At 28.1% G+C, this 27,244-nt stretch overlaps 2 protein-coding genes and 1 non-coding gene across 11 annotated transcripts; 1 reads left to right on the top strand and 2 right to left on the bottom strand.

Annotated features, from left to right (window-relative positions):
* Nucleotides 1-2,877: 2,877 nt before the first annotated feature.
* LOC132918758 (5S ribosomal RNA) lies at nt 2,878-2,996 on the bottom strand. The gene has a single exon (XR_009660555.1). It is a non-coding gene; the product is annotated as a 5S ribosomal RNA (ribosomal RNA).
* A 3,908-nt stretch (nt 2,997-6,904) lies between these two features.
* LOC132924470 (transmembrane protein 138) lies at nt 6,905-10,678 on the top strand. Its single transcript, XM_060988813.1, has 5 exons — nt 6,905-7,428; nt 7,517-7,589; nt 7,756-7,930; nt 8,895-9,033; nt 10,355-10,678. The coding sequence occupies exons 1-4, from the start codon at nt 7,298-7,300 to the stop codon at nt 9,020-9,022; spliced, it is 507 nt and encodes a 168-aa protein (XP_060844796.1). The 5' UTR covers nt 6,905-7,297; the 3' UTR covers nt 9,023-9,033; nt 10,355-10,678.
* LOC132924423 (nocturnin) lies at nt 9,234-26,886 on the bottom strand. 9 transcript variants are annotated; one of them, XM_060988769.1, is made up of 9 exons: nt 25,504-25,690; nt 21,868-22,091; nt 21,595-21,743; nt 21,334-21,528; nt 11,890-12,062; nt 11,254-11,313; nt 11,034-11,155; nt 10,763-10,969; nt 9,234-10,700 (listed from the first exon to the last, which is right to left on the bottom strand). In XM_060988769.1, the coding sequence occupies exons 4-9, from the start codon at nt 21,522-21,524 to the stop codon at nt 10,203-10,205; spliced, it is 1,251 nt and encodes a 416-aa protein (XP_060844752.1). In that variant the 5' UTR covers nt 21,525-21,528; nt 21,595-21,743; nt 21,868-22,091; nt 25,504-25,690; the 3' UTR covers nt 9,234-10,202. The 9 variants fall into 9 exon arrangements, with proteins under 9 accessions (XP_060844752.1, XP_060844744.1, XP_060844734.1 ...); XM_060988761.1 differs by having other exon boundaries at nt 21,877-22,091; XM_060988751.1 differs by lacking the exon at nt 25,504-25,690 and adding an exon at nt 26,769-26,886 and having other exon boundaries at nt 21,595-22,091.
* Nucleotides 26,887-27,244: the final 358 nt, after the last annotated feature.

The raw sequence follows: 27,244 nt of genomic DNA, 5'->3' as shown, positions 1-27,244 counted from the left end.
CAATCAGTGTAATCTATTATAATATAGGTAAGTACCTAAGCGTAGGTGATTCTTTAGTCTATAATACGGGCGTAATACGTTTCCACCAAAAGTGAACCTTTCCCTTTTCCACCAAATGAGATCCACCTAACTTAACAACGTTTTCACCAAAACAATTGTTATACTACTCTTGTATTAAAACCTTTAATACAGTAATAAGTTTATTTAATATACTTTATATACTAATACTGGGTTTAAAAATATGATATATTATGGTATATATACTTTAGCTGTTATGTATAAGTGTACTCATATATTATGTAATTGGATGATATATTTTGTTTTTAATTGTAGAATATACTTTTTGTGAGTTTTTCGGATTGATGTAAAAAGTATAAATACACATACTAACATACTAACAATGTACCTATATTTTTGTAACGTTTATGGTATTTGATTGTATGTTAAACCGTTGCCGTGTTTATTACCTTTTATATGCTGATTAACCAAGATTATATTATAACGGGACAATATTTGATAAACAAGTGAAAAAGTTGCACAATTTAAATTGTGCATTACAACTGTGTGTTAAAATAAAATGTGTTATAGCTTTTAATATAAGCGTACCTAGTATACAATTGTTTTAGTAAAAACGTGATATATTATCTTATTTGGCGGAAACGGATATTGATGGAAAAAGGAAAGACACACATTTGGTAGAAACGGGTATCGCATGTCTATACAATAATTGTTAAAATAATAGATTTATGTAACGTCATAAATATATACTAAATGCCTAGGAGGTACTTACCTATATAAACTACTTACGCTTATATTACGCTTATAATATGGCAAATTAAAGAAATATAACATTAAATGTACATTTGACCAATGGTTTTCGTGCTGTATAATGTCATGTAACGTTTATAAGGTATACAAAGGTATACAAAGGTAGACACAAGTCTATAAGCGATCACTGTTTTTTTTAACAGCAACAGTTCGCTAACCAAAATATGTTGTCGATTTTAAAGTTTTTTAATAAAATTATTTTATTTTTATATTTCATTTTCATATTATGTTATTACTTAATACTTATCTATATAGTAATTATTGCTAATTAAGAATCTATACTTATCTACATATTATTATGATTTTTTTTGGGTTGAGGAATTCTAGTTATTTTCTCTAGTTTTAGTTTTTCTAGAAAGGTCGCAGAACAATGTGAGTGATCGTGATGCATTTATTTTATATAACACTGAATTAGGAAGTTATATTTTAAAAAACGTTTGTATGTTATTTTATCATTATTGCATATACAAATTAGACAAATTAAGAGCATAATATTATAGAGTACACATCATAATTTAGAACGTTTTGGTATTTGATATAATTGTACAACATAATATAAAGAGCTGTTTAAGTATAATTTTGGTGTAATGAACATTTTTACTGTTTGTATTAATGACCCACAAAAGTACTTATAATAAGTGATCTATAGCTAAATGTTGCTCTAAATTTAACCATGTGAGATTTCCTATCTTGTTTTTAATTCATTATTTAGTAGAATTGTTTTTTAATATTTATTTAAATTTACATCTGATATAAAAACATTAAAAACTATAATCATGTATTGCTGGCTGCTAATATTTTTAATTATAATAATATGTTTAATGTTGAAATACCTACATAATAATAATATTATTTATTTAAGTCGCACAGTTTATTGTTACAGTGTTATTATTACAAAGAATACCTACGCAAATAACTTATTATTCAGTTCTGAGTGTATATTGTTATAACGTAAATTTTTCGTAAAATATATTAACGTATATTATTATCATAAACTATCTAATAAATAATAAAGCAAAATAATATTACCGATCACCGTGACTGCTGCGGCCGGCCCAGCGATGCTGTCGAATTCAGCCAAATCACTTGATTCACTTGCAAATGATGAGCCCCAAAAAGTAGACAGTGATGTCGTCGATTCGATATCAAAACAAAATGGATCGGTTCCCAATATTGCACTGATATCGGGTGCAGGTGATGCGTTGGAGATCCAATCATCGTCATCGGTACCAACGCTAGTATCTACGGACTCGGCCAAACCGGACGCCGAAAAGGGTGACTTCACTCGTTTACCGAAGAAACCCTGGAGTTCGACGCCGAACCTTCACATAACGTTTGGTGAAACCGAAGCAACCGACATTGAGTGCATTTCTATGAAAGTTTTAGACTCGACCAAACCGGACGCCACAAAGGATGACTTCACTCGTCTACAGAAAAAACCCTGGAGTTCGATGCCGAACATTCACATAACGTTTGGTGAAACCGAAGCAATCGAAGTTGAGAGCATTCCTATGAAAGTTTTAGCCGAGATTAAAAATTAAACGAAACCGGCCTATGATGAGCACGTTTATTCAGATCCAATAACCAACACCAGTCATGGAACCACCACTGGACGTAGACGCCGTTCGTGGTGGAAACGTACTAAAAAATTCGTACGTCGAATGTTTTGTTGTGGTGCGTAATATACTAATATAGCCTATAGTTTGAAATATAATACAGTGTGATTATTTTAACTTGTACGCAGTTATAAGTTAAGTATATTATATATTTGAACCTAGAAAAGTTCCTTATAGCTTTTAGGGTTAGGTTAGGTAAAAATATTTATTTTTTTTTTTTTTTTTTTTTTATTAATCGAAAAAGACATAAATACATTAATTATTATTGAGTAACATTTTCGATTATCTTTCTCCTTTAAGCGAAGCTTGTGTTGGAGAAAGAGAGTTATTACAGTCTAAACATTTTAAAAAAACTTGACAAAGATAAAAATATCTTAATATTTTTAAGTTAAAATTGGAAATAAATATTGAATTTATTAAAAAAATCAAAAAGTGCCAACGGCACGTAGTGTTCCCAAGCGGTCACCCATCCAAGTACTAACTACGCCCGACGTTGCTTAACTTCAGTGATCGGACGAGAACTGGTGTATTGAACGTGGTATGGTCGTTGGCGATGTGTTGGTAGAAAATAATAGTAATTAAATACCGTAATCAAATGTTTAAATTTTTTAGTGGTGGTATAAGATGAAAACTGAATTCAGTTAATTTTAAATATAAATAAATTGGATTAGAACTTATAGTGGTTGAATATTTCGTAATCCGTATCAGGAAATTACCTGTCTATAATATTATGCAACCGCGTTAATATAAAAGCCATGCGTTTGGATGAATAATTAAAAATTGCAATGTGTTTGGACAATTTAGCATAATGTGTTTGGGCATTGGGCGAGTGGTTATAAAACATTGTAATGACGTGTTTAGGCGACCTTTTTTTCTTTTGACGGCAGTTTTATTAGTTTTAATAACACACCAATCACCTGAATTATGATGAGTAGTTGATTCCTGGTTATGTATATTATTATTCGAAAAAGATAGTATTTTATATTTTTATCGATGGTAGAATTTTATAAAACACTTAGGACATTTACTGTTAGTACGAGAAGACCCGTTTTTTAAAGTGGTTAGATTCACGAAAAATATTATTTTCAATTAAAATGCATCGCTTGTTTGATTTTGTATTTAAAATATATTCAATTTTATGATCCATATTTGATATAAACTCGATAATACGATAATATAAGTTCAGTTTGTCTCGCCCAAACACATTATTATTATCGACGTTAATTATAAATCAATTGTCATAATATAATCATTTCGCACAAAAACTATAAATGTTTAATATAGGTACTAATTAGATAATGTATTTAGCGTATTGCTAGTGTATCATTTGAACGTGTACGAAGATGCAGTCTATTAGTTTATTTTATTTTATTAAAATACGTTTAGAAACCTGGGATTTAGAATTTTAGAATGTTCGTAGAGCAGGGCCGTATACAGCTTAGACTATTTAGGCTAAAGCCTAGGGCGGCAAATTTTAACGATCGAAACGAAATAGCTTCTTTTTTTTCTTAGGTGATAAATTTATTTCAGCCTATGGGCGGCAAAAACCTTAATCCGGCCCTGTATATTTATAAATAACATATTTGTCAGCTTAAGATTAAAAATCAATATTTATTTGCCAGTATATACACGTAGTTTGAAAATAAACTCCCAACTTCTAAGTCTGGACATATTGCAATAAGTTGTATAAACGCCTAGCTATGATAAGATTTTTATCGATGATATGCTATGTTATACCTATAATTTATTATTAACCGTCGACAGTATGCCGAATGTCTCTTGTTAATCGCAAGAATTGTCGTACATTTTATAAACAAATTGTGAAAAATCAGTTTACACATTTTAAACTTACAAAACAACGTTTCAAAACACCAAAAAGAGATGCTTTTATTGCTTTTGCATCAAAATCCCAGCCCTAAATATTATTACTAAAAGTTAAGATAAATGGCAACGTCGCTAGAAAAATCGTTCTCAATCGTTTGATTTTAAGGTACAAAATATTGATTCTTTGATCTGCCGACATCGTTCTCAATCGTGTTGCTAAAAAGGTAAAACGTTCTCAATCGTACAACACCGTACAAATCTACAGTTACCTACCTACCTATTTGAATTGTAAAAATAGTTTAAATCAGTGGCGGCTCGAAGGGGGTATATATTTTGAATCACGTGCTTCACAAAAATATTAATGGTTGGGTGGATCTTCTGGTTGGAAAAGGTATAGGCAGGAGGCAAGACCATTTTTAAAGGTTGATAAATAAATTATAAATAATAAATATAATATATATATATAGCCGTACCTATATGTGTACTCAGCGGAAGGTTGTACATTAATAATAAGTAATAACTAATAACTAATAGTAATAAACAAATAGACAACAGTACCTTAGGCAGTTAGGCGTGGTAAAATATTAAATAGAAATATTGAATGAATTTATTAGTTTTATATCCAGGGAAAAATTTATTAGGTCTTTAGGAAGAAATTTGATGAGCAAAAAAAAGGTCCTAAGCTTCAAAGAATAATTATTTAAAAATAACCCACATTATCCGATTTTAGGAGGATGGGGTGGTGGTGTAAAAATATTAAATATGATTCATGCAAAAAAAGTTCAAGTCATCACTGATTTTAATTAACTAAAATTATTTTCGTAACATTTACTCGCATAAAAACCAAACGAAAATTAGCTAAATTGTCTAATATTTTCATTATATAGAATATGGGTACCGGGTTGAAAATATAATGATTAATGAGTTTAATAAAATAATAACCCTAAACGGTTAATAACTAATAGTTTAGTTCGTTTAAAATTATAAACATTGTAAGAATTCATGAAATTGTACTAGGTACGCTGTCTTTGAACAGTTTGAACCATATATGCATACCTACGCATACCTATAGACTACAGACCATTATTAAACTATTTAAACGTAAGCGGCACATAACATTGTTGTGAACATTTCAAAATAATTGTATATAGACAAAAATGATACATCAAAGGTTAGCTATGTATAATAAAATGTATAAATAATTCGGCAATTCGTTATACAACTATTTGAACTATTTTACTTAAGTTTGTGACTTATTATAATAAATACAAAGTGCCTATTAGGACTTAGGAGGTCCCTTTAAACTAATGTAAAATTTACATTCCATATATTATTATAGTAATACATATAGTACATAGTACATACTATATATCAGCAGTTCCACACCTTTTTAATTGTGCGGACCACAAATTTTATATATAGCGTTTTATAATTAATATTTAATAATTGTGCCACGACAAATAAAAATATTTTTTTATAACAGCAATTTAAATATGTAAGTATAAATAAAGGCATTAACTTGGTTAATAAACATCAGCGGAGGTTCGAAAAATACAAGGGACTGACATATTATATTATATTATAAATATTTAATATTTTGAAAGTAAATCATCTTCCCTATAGAAGAATGAGAACTTTTAATTTCATAATATAAAATATTATTTCTCTTCAAATAATTTTTGTGAATCTGTTGTAATTTAAAAACGAATTATTTTCATTAAAATCACGAAAATAAACAAACTACTAACAATAGTATTTTGTATTAAACAAATTATGGCTTGGCGTTTGAAATATTAATACAATTTTGTTAAATGCTAATAATTAATTTACACTGAAACTAAAAATCAAAATTATAAATAAACATAAATATCTACCTAATCATTGTTTGAAGTTAAAATTGTAATGTATAATAAATACAATGTTTTCGACAAAAATGTTATCCTACCGTAATACTAACAGTAAAATAAGTTAATTTAATAGTATAACATAAAAACATATCAATATATCATGAAATGTGCCTACTCAGTAATACAATTTTTATTTAATCTGTGGTAATACACGCTGACTAGCCGTCTCCGTTTTTAATCGTTTTTTATGTATCTACATACAATAATATGTACCTAATTCAATTTAATTTTAACATATTCATTACAATGACCCACTTGATTAGGTACTATATTATACACTATACAGCAGAGCGTTACCCACTGCCAACCTTTTTGTTTTTTCCTATATTTAGAAAAGTATTGGGAAGTTTTACTAAAGGTACCCAAAGCAGATTCAATTTTCTACCAGAAACCACCCCAAAAGTTAAAAATCGAAACATTTTTACTGCCTCAAGAGGTTTATTTGACAGACACAACAAAAAACACTCACACATGATGGTAAAATCAATACATCGATTATTGTTCGGCTCAGAAATTAAAATTCTTAAAATAATACGTTTCCGCCCTGAAATTACATTGTCTGCACTGGGACATCCACGTTACGTTATAACAAATACCCGCCCACCACTTAAGTCCTATCCACGCTAGATGCCATACAAATGCGCTATACAGTGTCATACGATATAGGAATACTCGTTTCTAAGTCGGTACCGACGGTACCTGTCGTTCGTTGTACCTAAAGTAATATCATAATATACCATCACTTTACCACTAGGATCACCCAAGTACACGTTACGCGGTCGATTGTAGGCTTTGTTTTTTAATTAAACACACACACGACTCTGCAGGTCTCGGGTATAACATGTGCCACGATGTTCTCTCAAGCGTGTGTGTAAAACATTATATTATTATTGTTACCTACTGTTGTTGTGCGATGATGTTCACTGGACGGAAACGAATGGCGTGGCGAACCGACGTTGCTATAGGGACCGCTGTGGGTTTTCCGGCTAAACAATAAAAACCGTATAGTGGTCGAGGAGGGGGTCGATTGGTGAGTGGGCTCGCCTGCACTCGAATTTACAGCAGCTCATATTATACTTACCTCTGCTGTCCACCCGCACTCATGGGAGGTCGGTCGAAGGAATGCAACTGTCAGAGTTTAGGTACACCCTGGTGCTGGTCGTCCAGCTGGCGCTGCTCGCCATCGACCTGTTGTTCAACACGTTCATCCACCGGTACCTGGCCAACACGGGCATCTCAATTTTGCTCTTCGTGTGAGGATGACGATGAATATGAGAAACTGGTTTAAAGCCTTATTATTTTAATCAACCGCGATTTTGTGTATTTTATTGCAATAAATAGGCTCCAAGACATCGGTCAGCTGGTCGCCATCGCCGTGTTGCTCATCACGTTCTTCCAGACCAATATATTTCAGGTGAACATTCGAATAATAAAATAATATAGGTATATGTATATTATGTTACCATTGTTACCTATCTACTTGTGGTAATAAAAGTACGTTTCTGTACTTTCCTCAACGAGGAGACTCAATGCGAACACGTTACTATAATATGATTAATATGGCTTTATAATTCCTGCAGGCCGGTTTTATTGTGTTGCTGTTCAACGAGTTCCGGTCGACTATCATTACCGGCGTCGGTTATTTTGTTCTAACCCTGTTCGTGCAGGTGTGGACTCTGACGAACCGTTTCAAGGGACAGGTGTACTTCTACTGGCCAGACGGACTTTACGTATTTTTTGTCTTACACAAGTTCAGTAAGTGTGTTACCTGACCATATAAGAAACGCTATTTGTTTGATGATAATTTATAAATAAAATTTACGCAGTTTTCATTTAAAACCGTCCTATCAGTCATCAGATAATATTTGGTTTAGATCGGTGTTTACTGAATACATCGTAATAAACTGTGTTGTCAGCTTTTTATTTTTGCGAGAATAAAAATGCTTTAGATCACAACTATTTTATAGTTAAGTTCATTTATTAAAAACGCTATAAAAGTATAAATAGGTACATTAACGACCAGTACAGAGGTTTTGGTGGTCGATTGACGGGTTCAAAACGCTAGGTTTTGAAAATGTCATGGGGGGCTCACTATTTTATAAACACATGTACAGTTTTACCTAAATAATTACTAAACATTACTAATCGTTAAACAATAAAATATAGTTATTTATTGTTTTGAATGTTATAACATTTTAATAGTATTAGAAATTTCAATTTTAAGGGATTGAGCTCCACCTTATCGAGCTCATGGGGGGTTGCAGCCCCCGAGTCCCCCTGGACCAGTAAGTATACCTATCTAGTTTTATAATAAATAAATAAATACTTTTTTATTTTTTGATAATGTGAAATAGTTTTGGCTATGGGTACTTAAATAATATAAGATTAGTGATTACCATTTACCATTATTTTTATAATTTAGTAGATGTAAATATTTGATTTCGATATTGTTAGTACCTAATAATACCTAATTCATAATTATGAATATATATTATAATCCTATAGGTAACTTTAAAATTGAATAAGAAAAACAAATAAAAATTGTTCTTTTGATTTAATAATCAATAGAAAACAGTTAAAAGTTAATTGAATAAATAAATAAACATTACTGCCGGATTGTATAAAATATTAATTGATTTAATGTGTCAATTGTGGAATCACTAAAATTTAAAAAATATTATAAATGAATAATAACAATTATTAAACATTTTGATTACAGCTTCATGTTTACATTACTACTTATATAAAAGAACAGCCCTATGTATATCAGATCCTAAATTTTATACTGATGAATGGATTAATCATCGCATAAATCAAGAATCAGAACAAAGAAGTCCTAAGTATTGATGAAATTGGATGTATGTATTACTTATGTTAAGATGAGAAATTAATAATATTATAATAAAATATTTATCATAGTTGGTTGGCAAGTTGTCAATTAATCAAAATTATAAATTTACTCATTGATGATTTACTTTTAATTATAAACTGTATTAAAGCTGCCAATGTCACAGGTTAGATTAGGAAACAAGGGAAAAAGATAACTTTCAAATGAAAATTAATTTTTACAACAAATCTGATATTTATTAAAATACATAAATAAAATAAATAAATAAATAAATAAATAATAATAAATATAGATTTTAAATAAGTCATAATATCTTATAAATAAATATAAATAAAATATTTTGATCTCTTTTTTTTCTTTTAAATAAATATGTTTACTATATTTGTAGTCTTGATTGGTAAACACACTCTTATAATTTATGGTTATTTAGTTCCTTCATTGTGCTCATAAAAAATAGTTGGTAAAATGGTAAAAGAAATAAGTATTCAAACCGAATACATAAAGTACACACATTTTAAGTAAGTACTATTGGACTAACAATACATGGTCAACATTAACAAACTTTAAAATAATTTATAAATAATATTGTCAATACTCAATTCCTTATGAAAATAAAAATTATCTACCTTATAATTTTTAAAAGAAAAAGTGCAGATACAGTAGAACCTTATTAATCCAGACTAATTGGAGCTCTAAGCTGTCCAGATTAAATAAAATAACCCAAAAAATGTGTAATAAACATTTAAAAATATGTATTACAATATACAAGATACATACATAGTATTAGACACTACTAAACCATTACATACATATAATCATTATAATGGTTTGAAGAAACTGCAGATCTTTAGTTGTTTTTCTACTATGAATAGGTTTACTCAACGACATTATAATATGTATGTATAAAAATAATAATGAAAAAATATAAATTTACTAATATGAAATACACGAAACACAACAAACCATAATAGGCAACTGACTGCCGCAATCAAGCATTAGATAATGCGAATGTCAGTATGTAATTGGTATTTAGTCACAATTACAACTGGGAAATTTGTGAAACTTTTATTCTAAAATAAACATGAAAACAGCCTTAAATAGCTAATCGGTCTATTGGGGTCCAGGTTAATGAGGTTCTACTTTAAATACTATAGTTGAAATAAAATCATAAAAATAAAATTATTCACAAACACTTGTATTGCTGTTAAAATAAAAATCACTTATCAAAGAAAAATGATCTGATGGATAAGTCATAGATGGTACTCTATTTTCACCAATATCAATTTCTTTTGGCATGTCTAGTATGTTACTAACAGTTAATTTATGTTTAGTGTAAAACATGTAGTCAATGGTATGCATAACTTCGCCTTCGCCTCCACGAATCTTCCAAGAAGTGTACAGTGGTTCTGAGCCAGACAATTTATATGCACTATCTAGTGGTAAATAAGAACAACTACACATGGTACTGTAAACTGGTTCTGTAGGTTCTGCATTAAAATCACCACAAACAATTGTTGGGCGGCCAGCTGCATGAGAAGATATGAATTGTAGTAAATCTTTCCCCTGTTCGTTTCGCAAGGTTGAAAGCAAGGCTCCTTTACGAGCTTTTAGATGAGTAGTAGAAACACATAATTCTTTTTGTGTACTTTTATCTTTAAGTACTAATAGTAATGACACCTTAAAAATGTATGGTATTAAAAATACTTAAATAGTTACTGTTTTTAAAATTAATGTTTTACCTGATTACTGTGCACTGTCCATACTTGCAATACTTTATCGTGTTTTTCTAGTAGATCAAACTTATCATTTTTGTAAAATATTGCACAACCATCAGGTCCATTATTATCATTTATATACACACATGGGGAATCTGGTTTAGGTACAAATAGACCGCTATAAGATTGCGTGGCTAGAGCTCTGCTGAGGAAATCAAAATGATCAACTTCCTACTCAAAAACAAATAAATAATTAGATTTTTATTAATTAAATGTCTATATTTTTTAATATAACCTGTAAACAAATAACATCAGGATTATGTCTTAGAATTTCTTCAAGCATATGACATCTTCTATGTTTCCATTCTAAAGCTTCCAAAGGGCAACTGTCAAATCTATCATTATTTTGTCCCAATGCTGTAATAAAATATGAACAAAAATTACTGTTGATAATAATTATAATGATAATACAATAGGTAACAAAAAATTACCAAACTACTGATTATATTATTTACCTTGTGACAAAACATTCCACTGAAGTACTCTTACAGGATTTCCGTCAACACTATCTGGGTCTACATAAATAAATTTTTAAATTAAAAAGTAATTATTTGCTAAAAGGTTTTATAAATTTAAATTTAATTTATTAATTATAATATTAAAGGTTTAATTAAATAATTAATCAATTGCATATTTTGAGAAGAAAATAAGTTTATTTTAAGTGTATAAAATAATCTTAGGAATGATAGAATTATAGAATTAGACAATATTATGTCTGTCAAAGTTGTATGCTACTAATTAGGCATTAGAATGCAATTTTTAATTAAAAAATATTCTATATTTATATAAATTTTATTTTATTTTGATAACATTTTTGAACTTCTCTAATAAAATAGTTGCTTTAGAAAATTCATAAAAAATAACAATGTAAATTATTTTAGTTTAACTATTTTTTTTTTACTCATTAACAGTGTTATTAAAAAATAAACTAAAATTAGCTAATAACTATTAATAGGTAATAAAAATAATAATTTAACATACAATTTTACATTTGTAAGCACTAACTCACGATTTGAATGACCAGTATATAATATGATATAGGAATGATAAAAATGGGAAGTATAATTCATATTATATAAAATAAAACTAACCATATGGGATTGATGTAAATGTTCTTTTTATGAGTTGTGAGTTAGGCCATTGATTATTGTGAGTACGGCAATATTCAAGTAATTGTTGATAGGTTACAAGATTTTCAAACGTTAAATCCTTGTCTTGGGAATCTTCATTGTCAATTTTCACAGTAGATGTAAAACTTCCCATCCTGTAATAATTCATTAATGAATAGGTATGTGAATTTAGTAATTGTCTATTTATTTATAAATTTTAATATATAAAAAAAAAAAAATGGTTAACAGGTTTATTCAATTGTTTCTATGGAATCAATATACCTATACCTACTACAATATTAATAAACAACAGGGGTCATGACATTTTTAATGAAAAGGTATAGCCTACGCACTAGGAATAATTAATATATTTTGTGACTAAACACATCCAAACTATAAACAGAAAGTATTTACAAAAAAAAAATATCTAATTTTCTGAGCAAGACAAAATAAAAAGTTAGCAAATATATTATGAAAGGATCCTTGTAGTTACGCCACAGTTCCTGAACAGTGTACACATACTCAACTAATATTAATTGACGTCAGTCGTTTAATCGTTACTTGTCTGAGGGCATAAGCATCTGCATAGCGGACTCTTACCAAATATATTTTAACATAGTCGCTGCTCTCGTCTTGACAGACGCTTTAGGCCCATCATCGTTAACGTTAGAGGAATAGAATTTCTTTGGCCCCAGTTTTCGTGGTGCCGCTAAGGCTGTGGTGCGCACAATTGGTCTAATCATCATGTACGGATTCACAAGCGTGAAAATTTACAAATTATGGTTTTTACCTACCTACGATTACTGAGCCAGCAACATGGCAGAAAAATGAAAAATGTAACGTTTACGTTTCGAACCCAAGGTCGGGGGACCGTAAATACCGAATACGTACAATGTTTCTTGTGTGAAATTCTCTGCGCACCGCAAGTAGTACATTATTGTCGAACGGAAACGGCCAAATAATCCGCTATTCGGTAGAACAACAGTTTCCCCCTAGAGGGGGATTGTGCGCGCGCGCACAGTGTCGAGTGTGTCAAGAATATAAAAACGAAATAATATAATGCAATAACGTGTTATGTGGTAACGACGATTGCGAACGAGCGAAAATGTGCAAAAACAACCGAAACAAACAAACGGCAACAGCCAACAACAACATGCAAAACCGTCCGCATCAAATGTCAGTGAAATAAAATAGGGGAAACAACGAGACGGCTTTATCACACACGCGCGAGCGCCGCGGTGATAACGTCGTCGTCGGATGGCGCGCCAACTGCGGGACAGCCTACAACGTACTATAAATATATATATATGTATTATGTATACAAAATAATAATAATAATAATATGTATATTATACGTCGGGTTATTAACTCCGCGGGGCGTGCGCGGCAAACGGTACCGCGGTAATCGTTAACAAATACATTATTGTCGCGCCCGTTACCGCGACCTATCCCACGCGTCACACGACCGCACACAACAGCCATCAGCCGGACAGGACGTGTGCCGCAGTACAGCTGCACCTGCGCTGGCTGTTGCCAAGCCGGGATTACCGATTAAGATTTTTGACCACTGCCAAGGCCAAGTTTTCTAGAGAGGCTCCGATATGCGATAATATAATACTGATAAATTATGATATAATAAAAATAAAAAAAGTGTCAATAATATTGTGTTTTTATTTTTATATAAAACATTACATACGACTCGCGTAATGACTACCTATTCAATTTAAAATTTTAAAAGAAAATGTCTGGCTTTTGTTGACTCAAAATTTTGTATCATATCGTATAACATATTTCTCGTTATACACTGATAATAATATTAAATCCTAAGGAGGAAATTAAGGAGTAGGTATCAAGTGTCTTATTTTCAAAATATAAATCTATTTTTTTTTTTTTTAATTAATATTTGTATTTATATCATATTAAGGATTAAACCATTTAAAGCTACGAGTATTAGGTATTTTTCTTGTACACACAACATTTAATAAGTTGACATTAATACCTAATAATATTATAGAGTACATAAAACTATAAAAGTAAGTAATAATGTACAATTTAGGTATTAATGTACAAAAACTTCAAGTTTTTGGCCTGGGAGCAGCGGAAGCCATGACCCTATATGACTGAGGGAAAATTCCTAATATCATACATATATAGACTATATTATTTAAATATATTTCAGTATGAAAGTTTATTTTGCATAAAATATTTTTTCATAACACGCGTTGCTTTCAATAGCCGTACTTATTGCCTACCTATATACATAATAGTGAAATTATTTCATTAATTAAGTTTGCTTTACATAATTTCACAAATTTTAGAAGTTTTAGTGCATAATTAGGTATGGTCATTTTTATATGTTTATGACATATGTAGTATGAAATTATTAACCGTTTAACAAGTAATGACCAATTTGTGACATTATTTTAATTAGGTAATATAACAAATAATACTACTTTCCTTCAACTTTGTAACTGATAACAAAGAATATTTGTTAAGATTTGATGTTTTTTCGACGAACTGTGACAATAATTTATCAATTATGTCTGAATAAAGGAGGACATGGTCTAGAAGACCACCAAAGCTAATTTTTTCTACAAAATTATTTTTTCATTACACCCATTTGAAAACAATTTTAAAAAATAAAATGAAAAATGTTCATGTCACGAAAAAAAAGGTAATGAATGATATATTTTTAGTAAATATATATTTAATAACAACATGGTATTATGATAACGTATGTAAATATTAAAGCAAAAAAAGGAATTCAAAACTACAGTGTACAGTTGAATGTATTTTTGTATTTGTAGTAGATACTAGAAAAATGAGAAAAATGTTATTGCCATGGGCCATGGCCCATGTGTTAATATATTAATTAAATATTTAATTATTATTTATTGATATTATTGGCATTTTAAACCTCTTAGCACGAAATAACAATAATTTATAATAGCGTCCAACCCTTAAAATAAATGTTGATATTGCTTTTTAGTTGTGGTAAATATATATTTAAAATGTTTAAATAATATATAAAAATTGTGTATAATACTATAATATTATAATGCTACATCTAATTAATGTAACATACTAACATCTTACTAACCTTTTGTTTTTTTAATTATTTCATTTTAAATGGTATTACAAGGTTATAAAATTATATTAAACTGTTAAATGTACCTAGTAAATAATTTATTACAAATGTTTTTAAATAAGAAGAGTATTTGATACTCTACTGCTGTTCTATGGCCAAATGTATCTTTAATCCAGATGAACCAATTATTATATACTATTATTATTAAGACTACGGATATGCCCTGATTATCTTCAAGTGCTCAAAATATTTAATATTTTCTTAAATTCAATAAATTCATAAGCCCAATCCTATTACCTATAATTATCGCATAGTTCTTTACCTAATTATCGATAGTCTCTTCTGGTGACGTGTGCTCATCTTAAAGATGTCGGAATATTTTGGCGATTCCATGTCCGGACTGTGGTCTATGTCTATGGTTGCAGCGTTTTCTGACATGGCGCGTGTAATACAATTTATAAATCGGAAAACGTGTAAGTTGATGGTGTGTATATGTATGTGTGTAAAAGTAGATTCAGAGTGTTGACGATAAACAAAAAACGAGTATTTTGCTTTTTAAAAATGCTGACTCGGACGTGCGCCCGAACCATTCGGTATGACGTAGTTTTACGAAAGCTGAAAACGCCGTGGAAGACTCGCATTCTCCGCCCGCGCCGTCTTCTTATTTATACAAGCGCCATGGATTCGCCACAGTTATGCAAATAAGTGGCTTAAAGCGACTTTTTACTATTCATTTTTTTCTCGTCCATTCTAGTCACGTGATGTTTTTTTGTTCACGTTTTCTCTTCTCTTCCCGTACACCCGCACACAAGTCATAGCGCGTGTACCTATTATATTGTACGCGCTTACAAAATTATATTATCGTTCACGCACACCGCAACGTTGGTTTGAACCTATTTACGTCACGCGGTCTGTACCGATATTTATCCGTAAACTGTATACATACATATAATATAATACTGTAAAGGTTTACATTGCGCTGTAAATACATGTATATTGAGATATTCTCATCATAAACAGGGTGATCCACTGAGCATGTTTGCCTATTTTTTCTTCAATAATATGCAATTATTCAAAGTCCGATTTTTAAATATACCTCAAGAAAGTTTTCAAATTATCAAGTTTTTTTTGTACTAAAGTAGTTTTGTGAGGAGATACGAACTTTTATTTTTCAAATGACAACCCTCGTTTTTTACACTAAATTATTTAGTAGATAATTTTTCTAAAAATTTTAATGTATCAAAATCGAATTTCAAACGAATAGTTTTTGAATTATTTAACTTTGCGTAATAGAAATAATAGGCGATATAGGTCTATACTCTATGATATAATGGGTTTGGAAGATAGTGGCGATTTAAAAATTTCATTAATTATTATTAAAAATTTAAAATTTAAATGTTTTAATTTTAATTTTATTATTTAACATCCAAAATTTATAAAAATGGTCCAAGAGTATAATAAATAATATATTTATTAATATTTTTATATAACCATTTTTAAGGGCTATTATCCTTGTTATATAAATTTTAAAAACTGAGAAATTATTCGTTTAAATTTTGAATTAAGTTTATCAACATTTCAAAAAAAATTATCGACTAAATAATTTACAGTAAAGAAATGGAGGGATTTCATTTGAAAAACAGAAGTTCGTATTACTACGACACACTCCTTAAGTAATAAAAAAAAAAACGGGAGTGAGCATACTCGGTGAATCACCCTGTATTTTAATAATAATAATAATAAGACGTGTTAAATAATTTAATATATGCGGCATGTACACGCGCGAGAAAAGTGTACGCAGCCTCCTCGTCGTTGTATCAAAGTTGTCAATCTCCTCTCCGTCCAGAGACAAACAACGACTGTACAATGGGGTTATTACTCATTATAATAATATTATGTTACTGGTCGCGCGTGTAGCGGATTACGCGCCCCCGCCTCCGTCGGAGAGTTGCGGTTCATATTCTCATTGTGCGCGAGTCCTGCGGTGACCGAGTCGTTATCGGATTTCTGCCCACCTAGCTGGTGCTTAACGCCACCGCACGTAATTATAATAATACGATAATATTAATATATTAACGCCATAAGTGGTACACGTGTACAAGTATTGAACTGTAAATCTATTATTATAATTTATAGTATTATTTATCATGTAGGTATATATTCAATATTGTACCTATAATAAATCTACTAAATCCGTTATCGACGTTATTAAATGTGTTGGAACAACTATTTATGTGAAGCGAGGTTATGGGGCTTAGCTCCCCAAACATAGATTAAAGTCTCTCCACGACTATTTTTTTCTATAGCTGTAAAGGCTTGTTGGGATGTTTGTTTTGTACACAATTTGAAGTTTATTGTTTTATTTTGTCAAAAATATTCTTGGCCAAGAAGTATTATCAGTGGCGATGTGGCGTAAATAGGAAAAATATTCGGGAGGTGCTCAAGCTAAGTATCTGAACATTATATAGTAAGCAATAAGTGTACCTACATGAAAGTTCAGAAAAATCAGAAGCATACTTGGCAAATTCCGTTTCGCTGATCTTTAAATTTCATCATATTGCTATTGTTATTTTTATAATTTATAAACACTATATATACCTACCCAAACCTATATTTATTATTCACCTAATTAGGCTATATTTACAGACCTACCTACAGAAGTTGAGACTCATTTTAATTTTTATTTCGGCTTATATGTTCAATGCATTAAATAAATCCTTTAATAATCATTAAAAACGAAAATTAATTAATAAGTGTATTGAAAAACTTATTTATTCCGTTTATTACTGCTTAGGAATACATTATTACTTTTTTAATACATAGAATATAGATAGAATTATTTTGTTTAAAAGTACAGTCTAAAATATTCGAAAAGTTTATCGATTACGAGTATAAAGTCATTTTTATTATATAATAATTAACATATTATCACATTAAGTAGGTATGTACTAGAATGATAAAGAATATGTGCAAATATTAATAATTTATAATACATGATGTAACATTTAAAATAAATATTAAATAATATAATTCCTAACTTTATAGCGCGGATACAAATTTTCAAATCAATAATTCATTTTTATTTCGAAATCTCGCGTTGTGTTCAAAACGTATGCAGTTTATGTATATATTTGAATAATTAATCAACTATTAACACATAAAGTTATATAATAATAGGGTATGTACAACCTCTTAGTATATAATTTAGAGAAGACCAAATATTTAACACGCTATTGATAATAGTTAATATTATACTATATATTTATGTTAGTTAAGAGTCTTATTTACTAGAGACTAGAGAGTATAGAGATCAATAAAAACATATATATTATACTATAATTAAAACTGGTATACATATTTTGTATTTATAATTTAAAATAATTGTATGGATTTTCTTTCACTATTTCAATGTTAACTTCTCTTTGAAGATTATGCATAAGATAATAAAGATAAACCTTGATTTTCGTGAAATTTACAAATATTGACTAGTTTTATTTTTGGCGTTTAACGCCAAATTTAACACGATAAACTAATTCTGACTACTCAGTATCAAGGCAAAACGTTTTACTATTTTAGTATTATGTCTTTAACTTTTTTAATTGTTTTGTCTTATATTTGGTTATATCAAGGTCTACTGTTTTTGTTTCGTATGAAAATGTGAAATAATAACTATGTACATCTTAAGTGCTTACACTTACCTATTTATGTAAACATACAACAATTTACCAATAGGGAAGTAACTATAAGCTGTCTATAATAATTAACAATAATTGTACCTAATTAAGAATTCCTTTCACTTTTTCGTTTTATAAATTAATAAAATTAAATTAAATATGACTTTTTTAAACAAATCATTTAAGATATTGTAAGTTTCAATATGATAAATTAACTCTAAATTTTTCACCCGGAGTTGATTTTAAAATGTATTAAATGTACAAATAAATAAATAATTTCCACATAGTAGCAAACGCATTGATACATGGTAAAATATGTATAAATAGTATGCGATATATTTAATCACATGAAATGAAAAATGTATTATAGTTTAACATGATTATAGCAAAATTATTTAGTTTTTCTACTGTAGGTACATACTAAATAAAACAAATTATAATGTATTAATGTTTAATAATAACAAACTTACTCAATTTTTAGTTTATAAATAGTACTTGCCAAAGGATTTAAATAATATAGTTCAACACTTGAACAGGATTATATATTTATTTCCATTAATAAAATAATATGCACTCGTTTATCACCAATAGTTAATAGGTAGGTACTTAAATAAACTGGATACAATATTTTATCAACGATGGTTAAAAAGTAACTGATTTTGACTCTTTGTAACTGATGTACAACTATTTCTATTGTCTATGTGTTAACTAACAAGTCAATTTTCACGAGGGTCAGAGTAATTGTGTAAGGTTTCAACAAAATTAATTATTTTATTTTCTATAAACATATTATAATATAGTAGAAATGGAGTGAAACTATTCAAACATAAATTATTCATATTGTCATTTGTATTATAATATATTAGCATCATATACCGATTTACATCATTTGATACCTGCAATATTTAAAAAATAAATAGATACTTTTAGTAATAAAATATTTGAAAAAGATATTCTTTTATTTAATAAATTACTCTTTGAAGTCATTATACTCATAATAAATAATAATACTTCTAACTGAATACAACATTTTTATAGTATATTTTATGATTTAAATTGAATTAAAATATTTATTTATTTTAAATTAATGTTCTTATTTTTTATCACTTTATTGAAGTGTGCTAATTTTCTAATGTATTAATTTAAAAATTATAGTTTAATCATAATATAATAGGTATAAGAAATTAAATTTTTAGAAAAGTATAGCGAGATTTATTTTTATTGACCTTGAAATAAGTACTGTGAATATCGTACATTTGAAAAAATTTACCATTTGAGAAATGTATACCTATACATAGGCATAATTTTAATAGATAATCATTAATTATTTATCAGTAATGGACATACATAGGTATTTTAAAAATATTATGATAATACTGCTTATATATTTTTGATTCATAAATCTTACGATAAACTTTATTAGGTACAGAACTACAGACCATAAAAATTAGAAGTTACACATACTATGAGTTTAAAAACAAAAAATAAAAATTGTGAAGAAATATTACCAGTTATATAATTTATTAATTTATCTGGAAACAAATTATAATTTGTATTTGAGGTCATTAAATGTCGTTTCAATAATATATTTTTGTTCACAAAAGTTGTAACTAAAGATTTATTTAAATACAACCAATTACATATCTATTTTTACAATAATTCACAAAGGCTACCCCCCCCAGTATAATTTACGTAATAATAAAAATCATTCTGTTTGATAAGTCTTTTCTATGCGATTATCACAATATTAACATACTCAATTTTTAATTTTTTATATACCAAAATACCGTTTATTTCACATAATAAAGAATGATAATACATATCTATAGTATGGCTATATACTCATATTATATTATAAGAATAAATACAAATTTATATAGCACGATGATAATATGTAGATGTTTGTGAATTTCAAACTTATAATATTGTGGTTTATGATTCGTTAAGTATTTAATTATGAAATATTTAGAAATTTTAAAACATTATAGTATAAAGTGCTAAAAAATTTAATTTTAATTTGACGAGAATAATTATTTTAAAATATTAACAAATTTTTCCTTTATAAGGAATGTTTAGTTACGAAGATTTACTAATCTGAAGTGGTGAGATAATTGAGTTGTCTTATACAATATTGTTATCACTATTAAACAATAATTCTGCATGGGATGAGACACAATAAGTACCTATTTAATGATTTTCGTAGTAGTTATGATAATTTGTAGTATGCATTATGCAATAGTTATATTATTTTGAAAAATTAATATTTTTCTATTGTGTAACAAAAAATACGTGCTGTTTACAGCAGTGGCTAAACCTAAAATAATGTTATTGTTCATTAGATATTTATATTGAAACATAGATAGGTGCTCAACAAATATTTTAAATAGTTTATTATTACATAGCACCTATACTACCTATATAACTATATAGTATAAATAGTTTCACCATAAAATGTAGGTATATTATTTATGTTCAATGAATCATAAATTAAATATTATATTATATTAAATATTCTCTAAACGGAATAATTGAGTATTAAATAATACATGCGATTAAAATGGTATATTAATTTTAATACCATATAGATATCGATTAATATTATATTTACGTGAAAGTAAACTATAGGTATGGCAAATAAACATGACAATTTTTTTCAAGACTTACCTAACCAAGTACAAAAGTAATTCTCTGGGTGGTTCATACGGTTGGCCTGGTCTTAGTCCTAGTTCGACACTTCTTGCTTGTAAACGTCGTCTTGCAGCTGGCGATGTCATTAAGCTAACACTGGCAAGAGTTTCAGCCAACTCCAGTGATCTTTTAATCGCGGATAAGTCATACCGACAAGGCTTTTCCATTTTTCTTATTCAAATATAAAAGGATATTTTTCAAAAATAAAATTTTAAAAACCAAATTATAATTACTCACAAAGTGTATAATATCACAGTGAAGAACAAAAGCAATTATGAACCGGTGGGTGCGGTAGTGAGAACAACAACTGTGCGGTTTTCGGGCGCGAGTAAACACTATACTTCTATACTTGATAGATAGTTAATTCAGTGATAAATAATAATCATCTAAAAATTATAATTAAAGGGTAAAATAAATTAGCATTCTATTGCCGTGGGAAATCTTAAGTTGCAAAATAGTTGCCCGGTCAAAAAACATAAATAAATAAATAATAAAACAATTCAATTTTACTCGTATTACTTAAACAACGCGGCTATTTTTCCATCAGTCAGGAAGTCGAACACACGATAACTGTTGAACGACGTTGTCTCGGCGAAGAGACTTCAATGCCGAGGTCACTACCTGTGGCCGGCCTTCCAATACGCAGCTCGCTAGTACTTTGTGTAACATTCACCGGTATCACGTGACCGATAGTTTTCACTGATATAATTTCGTTTTTTTACCCACTTGAGTACCTGTACATGAAAAAAAAAATCATTAGACAAGAGAATTTTAACTCTCGGTGGCAATAACTGAGTAAATTGAATCGGATCCGAAAAGCATCATGTTGTACTTAAAAAAACTTCTTTAAAATAATATTACTCTATCAACCTGTTTGAAATTCCTAATCTCAGGCCATAGAATAATTTTCTAATTGTTTAACATATTAATCTATTATTACGCGTAAATAAAATCAAAATTGAGTTAACACATTAAACTGAATAAATTCAAAAGAATTAATATCATAAGTTAATGTTACGATAATAAATGGTTTACTCGAAAAAACTAGTCAAATTTTTTATGATTGAGTATTATTGCTTATCAAATTTTCTTAGAAATTGTGTCCTAGGGTATAAATCGTATATTATATATTTTTTAATAAAAAGTCTTGTGTTATAGACGTAAAGAAGTAATTGAATTGTTTTTGCAGTCTTAATATATCATGTATATTATATGGCGGGTGTTTAAAATTGTAATTTCGTAATCAAAATAATTATTATGAATAATAGTATATAATTGTATTATATATGATTTAAAATACTATGAAAATTAGATAAAAAAAAATCAAACGATTATAATTTATAATCCATACACCTACCTATTTATGCTATATAATAGTCTATGTGTTCTAGACTCATACAATTAAAAATTAAAATGGTTTACCATTACAATTCACAGATAAAATATAGTCTATTAATATAAATACTAATTAGAATCAATAAAAAATACTGCTCAATATTTTGTATTGGAAAATTATTTTTATATTAATTAAAAAAAGAAAATTGTAATTTAATATATTAATAGAACTATATTTATATTTAGTTTAATTTTTTTAATTTATAAATAAAAAATATAGGTTATTTTTTACATTATCGATTTAATAAATTTATTAAAATTGTAAGAAAACGTCATACATATGCATGTGTGTGATTCAGTATAAGGTTGAACAAAGATTGAAATACCAGATTATCCCTAAAAATTATAATAAACCATATTATATTTAAAGATTTAACTTAGAGAAATTCAATAAAAATGTTTTACAGTGTTCAAAAAATTATAATTCATTATTTATTCACAGTTGTATCGTATTAATCATATTAGGACGTTGCACAAAAACAAGTATACGTACAGCATAGCTATGAAAATAAGGTCACCATACCCAATGAAAATAATGACTGAACATAGGTAAATTATTTATAGTTAAAGTTTTTAAATATATTTTGTGATTGCAGCGATTATGAAAATAATATTCATTTGTTTATAGTGTTTATATTATATTTAGTTCTTAGATATAGACAAAAAAAAAGTATGAACATTTATTGATTTAGAAAATGTATAATATATTACAATACGCTATAAAACTAAATATTTAATTATACTTTAAATATTATAATTTATAAGTTTATTTTTATATTCTCATTTGATTTGAATAAATATTTTTTGACTTAAAAATAATAGTTTAAATATGAGAACTTGTGAATTTGTAGACATTCAAGTACCTCGTAAATATAGATTAACTAATGAAGTGATAAACAATAAATCTAAAGATAAAAATTTAAAAAAAAATCTATACCTATGAATTTAAGTCATATGCAGTTATAATCTAACCTCAAATTTTAATAATCGGTTATCTATTATTATGCCCTTAACATAAGAAGACGATTCACATAGGTATACTCAATACTGTATATCCAATAAAAATTAATTTATGACAAGACATTGGTTTCATGGCACGATCTTGATTAAAGTGATTGTCTCATGGTCGGTTAGTGCATACAAGTCATTATACTTTTAATATCATGATCATGTATTGAGTATGTATATTGAGATACAAAAGAAATTGTAAAAGAAAGATCATATAGATATACCTACTGGAGAATCGATTGTGCTTAATAGACATGACGTATTTGAATAAATCATAAATATTCAAAAGTAGAGCACAATAATATCTGTAGGCGCACAACTATCTTTTTATAACAACAACAAAATAGTAAAGTTATTCGATTATATCCTGTAAAGTGTAGTAGACTGTATGTAGAACAGTCAAGAAACGTTAAAACTGATGATGAAATATTGATATTATATTTTAGATTTCGAGTGAAGCATTTGATTTTTTAATAAAGTGTTCGGCATGTTTGTTTATTAATATTTAATGTTATTTTTTTTTTAAACCACGTTTTTGGGTAGTTACTGTTTAAAAAGGGTGTCAAAGACAAACATTTTATTTTATTATAATATTGGATCATTCTAAATTGAACATATAAATTTGCAAAATTAACAATAAATTGCGAATTAAAAACGATATCATTCATTTAAACAATTCTGTTTGAGCGCAATCGGTTTCAAATAAAAAATAGTAATTTATTGCTGAATAGTGAATATCTATTGGATATTTTTTTTCAACTGTAATATTTTTTCTTAAAAATTATTGTTTCAAACATGTCAACAAAAACGCTAAATTAAAAAAATTATTATATGTAATCTTACTAATCTTACATGTTATTGTGGACTGTTATGATCATAAAATTAGAGTAAGTAAAATACCAATATAAGTTGTTTATTGTATTTTTAAAAAAAAACATCATAATCTTTTCCACATAAACGATTGGTTTTTTTCATGTCGTCATCGCTATTATTAATTATAGGTATTTACAATTTATATATAATATAATTATTAAACAACCAAAAGTTGTGTATTGAGAAAAAACATGTTTCCCTTCTTGTCTTGTAATTTTTGCAAGATACATCAATGACGTTTAACGATAATAAATGTTTTCTTAGAATTTAGTTTTATTATAAAATACCTATACAAATACATACTTCAGATGCTTTGAACTATTGCGGTGGCTTTTTTCTCGTTGAATTAACTTATTGAGGGTATGTGTAACCTCAGTAAATATTTTATGGAAAACGAATTAAAATTTTATTTTTTTATGCATACAATATTAATAATTTTTTGATGATAAATTATTTTATTTATTTCACACAATGAATCTATATATTGTATATACTTGTATATACGCAAAATACAATAGAAAGAATGGGTTTAAACTTTTAAGTCTTAAAAGCCACACAATATTTGAGAATTGTAAACATAATTATTAACTGCGAAATTGTGTATTTTTTAATGAAATTTGATTTTAAAATAATCGATTTAACACAAAACATAATATATACCTAACTGCGTCTGAGTGTAGTATAATAATGAAATGCTAGGATTTTTTAATTCCACCATCGATTATTATACCACTTAATATTTTTTTATAGATTAAAAACCGTTCTGACGTCTTCGACGTAAGTCTAATCAAAATTAGTATTAAATCGCAGTTACATATAATTATTATATTAATTGTATAATTAATGTGTAATAATTGTGTGTTGACGTACTTTTTATAAATCAAATCAGTGATTAATGGTCGACAGTAGTTTACTGGTTTGCTTATCAAACGCAGAAATCTTACGATCAACGTTTGTTATAGATAGCCGACGGTATAATACGCTAGATTATTCCAACTAAAAAGTGCGAGTAATGAAGTTGATCGTTTGACAAACATAGGAAACTGTGTTACTGCAGCTCTAACGATAAAATAAAAAATAAATATTTAAAACAGGTTCATACAATTTTAATAACAGATTATCTATGGTGGTCCATATTATTACTCGTATTATAATATAACTATTAACTATATAATGATTATAATATTGATTATTGATAAATGTATATTATTAGGATGTCAACGCACCATTTGTTTTCTTTATCTACGGACCCACGTGCGACATAGCACGTTTTCGTTCAGCAGAACCAATCTTGTGTTGTTAAAGCTCCAATAAGTTATTTTGATCATTACCTTGGCTTTCTTACGATTGCTATTCAAATTATGTGAAACACTAAACTTTAACACTAAAGTCCATCATAATATACCACAACATTTTTAAATATTATTAAAAATTCAACGTATACAAACACTAATTAAGTTCTTAACTTTAAGTTTTATAATACACCGATATAATCTAACAAGTTATAACACAGGATTGGTTCTGCGGCTGAACGAACATTTGCGCGAAGCGGATTAGAGAAAGAAAATAAACAGCACAAAACTTTAATAATTTTAAATAATAAATAGTAGTCTAGACGAAAAATAATGTGCTATATTATAATTGATATTAGATATTAAGTTAATAATTAACGTGGTTTGAACGATAGTTACTGCAAAAAACTAACAACCGAAAACAGGATATAATGTGTGATCACCGATGGCGGGCTGATAATGTGCGTGCGTAGTGTTTTTGAAGAAAATTCATAATATTATTATATATATTAGTTCAACTATTATATATACTGCAATATACGCAGTACGCACTGCAGTCAATTATACGATAAATGTTATAACAATAACACCATGTCTTATGTATTTAGTAAACACACTAAACAACATATCAACCGTGGTAGATGGTAAATAATAATATACCTCCTAATATATATATATATACATGTACAGTTGTATACCTACGCCCAGTACGCACTATATAAAACTGCAGTTATTATGGCGAAATATTATCGCGGAAAAACATAAACAATGCGAAATTTATTGTATGCGATTTCACACACTATATATAATACGCGGACACGCGGTAATAAAATATATACATACCCAAACACGTTTATTGCACTTCAAACACTAGAATTTAATATTTATTATTAAAAATAGCAGCTATATAATATAATATGTGCCCATGTGTCGAACGACGACGACGATGACGGACAGACGGATGACCGAATGTTTCTGGACGGACGTATAATATATAATGTAAATATTATAACGTTTCTTTGGCGGACGAAAGGAAATTATTTTTTGTTCGAATAAAAAACAACAACACATGGAGTAGGCGTCACCTCATCAATATATAGTATATATATATATATTTAATTAATATGCATAAATGTACAGTAAAATAAACTCGTAAACACGCGTTTGCTAACATATGAGTATATTTTTGTTAGCAGTTCGGACTCCGAGAACAAGAGTATATATATATGATGCGTTTATATATATATATATTATATGCGTATGCGTGCGAGTAGTTTTGAAAAATCGCCAAATATATATTTGTTTAGGCTTTTTTTATA

Source organism: Rhopalosiphum padi, chromosome 1 (genome assembly GCF_020882245.1).
Source record: "Rhopalosiphum padi isolate XX-2018 chromosome 1, ASM2088224v1, whole genome shotgun sequence".
NCBI lineage: Eukaryota > Metazoa > Arthropoda > Insecta > Hemiptera > Aphididae > Rhopalosiphum > Rhopalosiphum padi.
The sequence above is the reverse complement of the archived record's forward strand: the minus strand, read 5'-3'. Positions and strand labels throughout refer to the sequence as shown.

What these genes read in the sequence shown, in the direction of transcription:
- LOC132924470 (XM_060988813.1), top strand. Translation starts at nt 7,298, where the DNA reads ATGCAACTGTCAGAGTTTAGGTACACCCTGGTGCTGGTCGTCCAGCTG. An exon ending in ATCTCAATTTTGCTCTTCGT is followed by an intron (nt 7,429 to 7,516) that starts GTGAGGATGACG and finishes TGCAATAAATAG; the next exon opens with GCTCCAAGACATCGGTCAGC. An exon ending in TCCAGACCAATATATTTCAG is followed by an intron (nt 7,590 to 7,755) that starts GTGAACATTCGA and finishes TAATTCCTGCAG; the next exon opens with GCCGGTTTTATTGTGTTGCT.
- LOC132924423 (XM_060988751.1), bottom strand. Translation starts at nt 21,524, where the DNA reads ATGGAAAAGCCTTGTCGGTATGACTTATCCGCGATTAAAAGATCACTG. An exon ending in TTACTTTTGTACTTGGTTAG is followed by an intron (nt 12,063 to 21,333) that starts GTAAGTCTTGAA and finishes GAATTATTACAG; the next exon opens with GATGGGAAGTTTTACATCTA. An exon ending in GTGGAATGTTTTGTCACAAG is followed by an intron (nt 11,156 to 11,253) that starts GTAAATAATATA and finishes ATTTTATTACAG; the next exon opens with CATTGGGACAAAATAATGAT.